This window comes from Echinococcus granulosus, assembly GCF_000524195.1.
Source record: "Echinococcus granulosus chromosome Unknown EG_S00003, whole genome shotgun sequence".
NCBI classification, from domain to species: Eukaryota; Metazoa; Platyhelminthes; class Cestoda; order Cyclophyllidea; family Taeniidae; genus Echinococcus; species Echinococcus granulosus.
The window spans coordinates 1,105,593-1,113,862 of NW_020170383.1; the positions used below are offsets into that span (position 1 = coordinate 1,105,593).

The window sequence follows — 8,270 nt, forward strand, 5'->3', positions numbered from 1 at the left end:
ATATTCTGCCCGAGTATTGTGTCCTCTTTCGTCTTCAGGGAGCCTCGGGACGCTACGCAGGAAAGTAACAGACGTGTGAGTCAAAAAGCGGAACATAAGTTATCGTCACACTGTAGTGCCTTAACATTTGTTTCAGTGCATATTTAGCCACACAGGCTCTTCCGGCCATGAGCATAGCCCTCAAGACCTTCCGCTTTCCCGGTGTCATGGGATATTCAGGCTATGAGGAGAAGTAGAGCAGCTACAGTGTTACTCCAATGTGCGTGGTGAAGCCTACTGATGTTGAAGCGAGGAGGGAAACTGGGAAAAATCCAGATATCAACCCGTTACAGGACACCAAAAACCTATTAGTATCATTTTTGGTTTTTGGTAAACATCCCCGCATAATTGCGTCAAAATTTGTAATTACTTGTGAATAGACCATCACATTATTCTATAAAATGAATTGAAACATGCATATCTGGGTATAAATAAGTCGGATGCCCAAAACAGCCAGGAATAGTTTCTGCCAGAAAATTTATCGTAAGAGTGAAAATAATGAACCAGGTGCTATTCATCCAGTAGAAGACGGTTTTGAAATATGACACAACAAATATTATGGCCCTTCTTATTCAAAACCTTTGTGGGTTTCTTATCTTATATTTACAATTAGACGATTTGCGTTCGCGAATTCTATAGTGCCACTGGACCCCACTTTGACTTTAGCTTAAAACCCAGATAGTGTTGCTATTTTGTTAGTTTCTCTATTCAAACATTTTGTTGAATTAAATGTGCACCTTTTCAAAGTTGCCATTTTAGCCTGTTCCCTGGCTAAGTGGGTCAAAGTTATGGATAGCGTTCGTTTTGCATTGCTGCGTAGTCCCTATGTCTATTTTTGGTTGTTTATCTAGATAACGAACCTAAAAATACTCGTATAATTTTCTTTAATGAGGATGAAGTCCCAATTACTGTCCAGACTTGAGTTGGAACTGAGTTTGTGCGATATTGTCTTTCTTGTTTTTCGTCGTATTTTAGACGAATAAAAGCATGCTTTTCAATAGGTTATAAACAACCAATTTTTCCGTCATTTTGCGACTTTAGAGATGAAACCAACCGTTCCTTATACAATGTATAGGACCCTGAGAATTGCGAGTGTGGGCCCTGTGTTCAAAAAGTGTATGCGTATAGCATTAAGTACAATATGAAATTTAGGGCCTGCATGCTGCCTTGGAATGCAGAACATTCTACGATCTTCGTCTTTGGATCGTTGCTCTTTTGTTTCTCATCCCAATCCTAAATCATTGTCCTCAGAATGTCGGAGATCAGGTTATTGCACATTTCAGTGTATTCCATTCCTTGCTTTTCGTTGGTGCAGATTCTTGAACAAGTGATGTAAATCCTAAATCAATGTTTCACTGCACAAGTAATAGTAGTAAATAATACTCTTCATACCGTTTCTTCCATTTAGTGTTTTCTTTTTTATCAGTATTCTATCTCCATATTTCTAAGAACAGTTTTGGGTCTATCATTAAGGGCAATAACTCGAAAACTGTGTAAGACCTGGTGTAACGTTCTGGTCCTACCTAGGCGGCAAGAATGCTAACTCGGGGACTACAGAAGGACCTTTAAATGGTCCTCCCACGACCGACAGCGATACTTTCTCGGCCTCGGCAACTTCGGGTATTGGCAGTGATGGTGGGAGAGAAAGTGGTCCCGGTGATGGTTTGATCATCACCTGTAGCAAGTGCGGTGCCCCCTTGCACCCTATCGAACCATCAACCTCTCGTAAGCACTCTTTACCTACGTTCGGGATTTTTGACAAATGCCGTGTTTTGATGAAATGTCCACTGTTTGATGATTCAGTATGCTTTGCCAAACATGACATTTCCTGGGGCAATATTTGGAGTATGGGAAAGCTCCTGGTGCATTGAGTATCAACTTTATGTTTGTGTTTTGTTTCTAGACATCTCTCGTTTCATGAAGTGTGGTTCCTGCCAGCAGCTATATACTTTCATCGACAAAACTGTCCTCAAATCCTTTGTGAAACTTGATGCCAATGCATCGAATCCACCACCTTCTCCCAAACAGGTATTTTCATCCAACTTTTTATTCGATTGTTTTCTCGGCGATGTTCGTGTCTACACATCCTCCATTTGGCTAATCTAGTTTCTAAAAGTTCCGAATTTTTACCCTCTGCTATTTTAGCTGGTTAAGGAAGAAATGATTGCTTTAAAATTTGGATAAGTCCTTAATCTTGTCCATTGGTTAGTAAAACTGGGGCCCCCCTTACTGTCACAAATTCTGATTTAGCAAGGAATAAGTTAATCGAGTGGAGATTTATTCTAGCGTTTCTCCGTGCCTTGGGTTAATCATATTTAAGAAAGTGTCTCTAGCGCAATTCAACTCCCAGGCAGTATGAATTGCTCTTAACAGCCATCACGGCTCACGAATTATTTTCTTTTAAATTTGAGTAAGTTACGTGTATGTCAGGTTTATTTGAGGGTGGGTGTCAGGTACTCAGAATGCGCGGAGTTTGATTGATAACTAGACTTTGATGTTAGTATGGGGTATCAGTGATCACTGATTGTTTAAAAATAATGCCATTTTGTACTAAAAGAATTTGTTTACAGTAAAAGTAAGATCCAATTAGTGATTTTCCCAGTTAAATTTTCGGTTTTTAGGATTGACGTCATTGCGCATGCAATAAAACTAACTTGCGTGGAGCAGAATCAGTTTGTGCCTCTAGTAGTAACTGGTTATCTGTCTCGCTATCCGTGAAAATGGAGTTGGACCATATAGTGTCAGTTTTTCGTGGTCGATTAGCTCCAAAAATTGGATTGTCCTCCTAATGTAATTCAGTTTTTATGCACCATCAAATGTAGTTTACGGCGAGTCCACGTACTGTTTCGTTTCGGGAGTCTTTGTCGTCATAAGATTATCCTTCATCGTTGAGGGACCCAGTAAGTTTTAAAAGCGTTCCCCCAGTCGTTTGGCTAATTGAGTTCATTGGGACGCTAGTGGTCCTGGTTTGTTTTTATGGGTTACTGTTGTAATGGCATTTTACCCATTTTTCCGGCATCAGGTTGCTGCACTGTAAGTGCTTAATAAATGGTTGTTATTACTTAGTTACCATGTTGAGACTTTCATTCAAATTATCTTACGAAAATTTTAGATTCTCAGTTCAGTTTGAATTCGACACGTTCGTGCATTATTATTGGCTACGATCATTTTGATCGGCTTTAATCCAACTCCCATTCTTACCAGTCCCCCGCATCTATTTCTGCATCCACAAGTTCGATAAATTTAAATTATTGCAGATCGACCTCTTGCCTTTTGAAAGCATATTATTTCTGTTCTAATGGACTTCCTTATTAGCTATTATATGAAAATGGCAAGAGGAGACGGTCCAAGTAATTTGCAACATTCGATATGGAGGAAAAGCTTTATACGGATTAAAATGCTTTTAGGCAGAAGGGTTTAATATAGCTCATTTCAAAATCCAAAACCTTAGTGGGAAACGTTCATATGCCTACTTAAATACTTTTTTGACATTTGACCTTAGCTACGGGTGGACTTTCATTCAGATTTCATTCTCAATTTTTTTAACGACCTCCTGATTCTCTATTATCTGACGGGGAATGCTTGGTTCAGTTGATCGGCATTCCTGTTAGCAATCCTGTCTTGATTTTTCTTTTCAGTGAAGTCCTCCTAATGGAGATATTCTTATGTTATTGTTCATTGCGTGGGTGATGTTTGAACTATATTGTTGGGCTGTAACTCCTGGGGTAAGACCTTAAGCCCTGCTTTTTACCTATTTTCATCGCTATACAGATTCATAGCTATCTTGATCGCTACGTCGTGGGCCAGGACCACGCCAAAAAGGTTCTCTCGGTGCAAGTCTACTCGCATTATAATCGCATTCACCACAATCGTCTCAATTGCGAAGGTGATCTCACCGGTTCAGCGACCCTCGAACAAGGCGCGTACTCGAACTCAAATCCAGCTGTCACCGACGCCATTGTACGGCCGATCAGTCCTGCATTTACCTCCTTCCCCTTTCATTCTGGCAAACCAGTCGGTCGGAGAATTGATGCCTCTGGCCCTTCTGTTACTGGTATAGAAACGTTATTTTTTAGCTTTTTTAATAATCAGTGCTGCTCCATCCTTATACCTTCCACTTAAATACATAACTTTACTAACCGTAAATAAGTAGCAAGTTTTAAAATGCCATTTTGTACCACAGAACTCTTTCATCTGCTTTCCGACGCGGGTTCTCGACCGGGATCCACCAACAACATTCGGCCTGCGGATACAGGCGATCCAACCCACCAGGCGCCTGAAACAATTGCCGGCTCTCGACGCATTTATGAGTCTCATAAGAGTGAACCTGTAAGGCTGGAGAAAAGTAACATCATTCTTCTCGGGCCCACTGGATCTGGCAAGTCATGTCTCTTTTAATTCTTTCCTTTTCCCGAAGTTGGTGTAAAACTTGCGTCCCATGCATGAAATATTTAATGCATTGTGAACATTTTTGACTGTTTATCGTGCAGAATCCTGTTCGCTGTGCTCATAAAATAGGAATTCATATATATTTCATGTGTACAGGAAATTATGCTATCTGATATATTGTTCCTCCCTTTCCTTTGGTTAAAATTTAATTGAGAAGGAATGGCTGGTGCATTCGAGCTCTCACTGAACTTCTACTTCTGTAATAAATGGGTTTCTATGAGTGATTTTTACCGGTACTGTTTACATCGATTTGCATTTTGCATATTAGATTTCAATGTAATTTGCGCCCGTTTATGCTATGGGAACGGTGCAATTTAGTGCTCTACGCACAAAAAACCAATTACTAGAATATTTCATTTTTGACACTTTAGTGCATAGATTTTATCACGTGATATACCTCTCTAGTATGCGGTTGTGCCGTCTACCAAGGTCTAGCCATTGCCTGTGGCCAATGATCGCAGCCGGTCGACAGGAAATTTCAATTTAACTACCTTCACTTTAATCCACATGCCATATGAAATTTACTCACATTTTCTGTCCAACGTTGTCTTGTGGACGCTAACTTACACGTCTAAAAGGGCGATCACGCGATTCAATGGGTCATGCAGCAATGCTCGTTGATTCATCTTGCTCCGGTCGAACACTAAATTTTTTGCTAAGCCTTCCTCTGAATTGCCCATCGATTGTTTAATCCCTCTCCGTTGTTCCCTTTTTACTGTGTAATTTGAAAAGTGTAAGGCGTGGTTGGAGTGCCACTTTGGAAATGTGCTTTGATGCCCTTCGTGCGAGGAAGTGGAAGTAAGGATAAGGTGGGAAGATAGAGAGGCAGATTTGCAAAAACTTGCGCATATTTTCAGGAAAAAAAATCTGTATACTTATTAGAATACCTATTATGCGTCCTCCTTGTTGCTCTCATTGCCTCCGTTACGAGATCTGGTCCATTTGAGGGGCTCATTGGGGCAACAATAATATGAACATTTGATTTTATTGGTTCAATTACGAAAGTATTTCCGATTAGATTATTTGAGGTTATATGTAGGATGCTTTAAGTGGTCTTTTTTTAACCCACTATTTGTGCTGTGATTACCGGCGTTCGCTAAATGCTTTGTTTGTTCAATGTGTTTTGACCTTACCATTTCAATGTCGTTGCCCATACATTTTCCCGTAACACCGAATAACACAACGCAGGGATATAGGTGGCTCATGAATAATTACTTGCTTGGGCTTTACTTCTTATTGGCTTGATGTCATGAAGATGTACACAGTCGGTACACTTTTTTCTGGGATTATAACATGCTGCATAAGCTTGAAGGCCATCGTTTGGTGAAACACAAATCAAACGATTGTATTCCGCAGGAAGAGCAAATGTCTGTTTGGAGCCCGTTTTTTCAGTCTTGCGAACAAGCTGGGGAAGGCGATCAAAGGAGGCGAAGCAGTGGAGTTGAGCTCTTAGGCGATATTGATTTTGTCTCGGCAAATTTGCATACTGACTTGTTTATGTAACTGTCAAGTGAAATGAACCTCAAAGGATGTTTTTAACGGCGTTGGGTTTACTCATTGATAGATTGACAAAATGTGCATGAGCAGTCATGAAACCATTTCACGTCTTCAATGCCACGGCGCTTTCTTGTTATTGCCTGCCATTATTCTCTTTTAATGAGGCGACATCTGGCTTTTTAACCTAATCATGAGCGTTATTTAGGGACTAATCATATGAATTTAATCAGTTTACGAATCTCTTGATTGATAACTGCCATTAAAATCAATTGCTATTTCGTTTTCGCTAAAATAGCGTTTCTAATAATCTTGTTGAATCCCTCAGATGTCGTCTCAAACAGATGATCTTCAATCTAACTGGTTTTAAGTGTCTTTAAACACTTGACAAACTTTGATACAAACCAACCTTATCAGAGTATGCGACTTCTGTGTTCTCCGACGCACCGTTCTCCTTTGCATTTTTTGAGTGTGTGTACTGTTGTCGATCGGACCGTTTGCACTCTAATGAAGGACTGGGTTCAGGCGATATTAGGTTTCGTGCGCGCGCCGGGCTGATTTGCCACATTTCTCATGGCAGTGGCTGTGCCAACTGCGTACAAAGTTTTCTTTTTTTAATCACTTGAGCAAGGCGCCCATGCAAAAGGAGGCGCTCTTTCTCCCCGGTACACCCGTTGAGTTCACATGACTTCTGCCGGTGGAAGTTGGATACCACATGTGCACGAGCACACAGTGGAAGGGAAGCAGATAATTCACATTCACCAGCGTTCGGAGTCTCATTAAAGAGGCCAGAGTCTCATTTATTACACTGTTTTTGTCAGCACTTTCTAGTTTCAAATTTTGTTCTTTTATAGAAAGATGGTAGATGACAACTGTTTTACTTTCTCGATTGTTCAGATGAACATGTTATGGGTTTTTTCTGTGGTAACTTGTTGTGACCTACGCGTATTTGTACCATATTCAATTCACTTGCGTGAGCTCGTTACTCACGGCATCAATTGGTAACAGGGGGACAAAACCGATGCATACTTTTTAGGTTCTTTATCGCCCATATTTCACCACTTTCCGGTCAGTATTATGCCAAAAAATTGGCCTTGTGTGACATTTACATAGCATTCGCCTTTCCTTAATTAAGGTAAAATTGTGTTGCGGCGGTCATCGTTAATTTCTGGACTTAGTACATACTGAGTGGCTCTCAATGACTTGTTTAAATAGATTTTCAGGAGGATCCTTAGTTAGAAATTCTATCATTCCATTCTTAAAACACGGAGGCCACTTTATAATGGCAACAGTAGATACCTATCTTGAACATCTTAGCGACTAGCGAATTCAAGCGTAAATATAACATCCTGAAAAACATTTTCTGAAAATTAATTTTGGAAATTTTATTTAACCTCACAAATGATCAAGGTTAGCTTTTTAGTCCATTTTTTTTAAATTATTGATTGCCAAAAGGGAAGACACTGTTGGCGCAGACGCTGGCGCAGTGTCTGGACGTGCCGTTTGCCATCTGCGACTGCACCACTTTGACGCAGGCGGGCTACGTGGGAGAGGACATTGAGTCGGTGATAGCTAAGCTCCTACAAAATGCCAACTTCAACGTGGAGCGCGCTCAGCAGGGCATCGTCTTCCTTGACGAGGTCGACAAAATCTCCAGTCGTGCTGGCCTTCTCCACTCTATTCGCGATGTGGGCGGCGAAGGCGTTCAGCAGGTGCATTGTGATATAATGTGGCATTTTGCATTGCTCCTACCACTCCTCATCTCGTTTGTGTTCTCCACTTGAAGGGTATGTTGAAGATGCTGGAGGGGTCATTAGTGAGTGTACCCGACGGCAAGGGTGCACGAAAGATACGCGGCGAGTCGGTGCTGGTGGACACCACCAACATCCTTTTCATTGCATCGGGCGCCTTCACTGGCCTCGACAAACTTGTGGCTCGACGCAAAAGCAAGCAGGTGAACCATGTTACTTCTTGTATCTGTCTTATGCGGTGCCAGACTCACTCCTCGTAACTGCGCTTCACCCCGCTATTCAATTAGAGATACGTGTTTTACGCTCTTTTTATGTGGTAGAGAAGCTTCTTGTAGGACGGTATGGGTGTATTTTTGCACAGAGGCTGTCAATTTGAGTGTGCCACAATTGATTAAGGTTGGTGGTTACTGTCTCCGTGACGTGTGGACGCAGTCCTTAATTTGCAGTTTTCCAGAAACGTAATTGTTGTTTGTACGAATATTCGTAGCCTCTTGCTACTCCTTTCGACTGGACTCTTCATGCTCTATAACGTGCTAT

At 41.1% G+C, this 8,270-nt stretch overlaps 1 protein-coding gene across 1 annotated transcript in view; it reads left to right on the forward strand. All coding sequences in view use genetic code 11, as the record gives it.

Annotated features, from left to right (window-relative positions):
• Positions 1-1,106: 1,106 nt before the first annotated feature.
• The window catches only part of EGR_00813 (ATP-dependent Clp protease ATP-binding subunit clpX-like protein), a gene marked incomplete at both ends in the record, with an annotated part of 9,864 nt that continues 2,700 nt past the window's right edge, over positions 1,107-8,270 (forward strand). The window contains 7 exons of the mRNA XM_024490062.1: positions 1,107-1,155; positions 1,567-1,764; positions 1,943-2,067; positions 3,811-4,093; positions 4,223-4,426; positions 7,438-7,694; positions 7,769-7,936. Of these exons, the coding sequence (XP_024355465.1) occupies positions 1,107-1,155; positions 1,567-1,764; positions 1,943-2,067; positions 3,811-4,093; positions 4,223-4,426; positions 7,438-7,694; positions 7,769-7,936 (1,284 nt within the window). The remainder of the gene's footprint in view (positions 1,156-1,566; positions 1,765-1,942; positions 2,068-3,810; positions 4,094-4,222; positions 4,427-7,437; positions 7,695-7,768; positions 7,937-8,270) is intronic.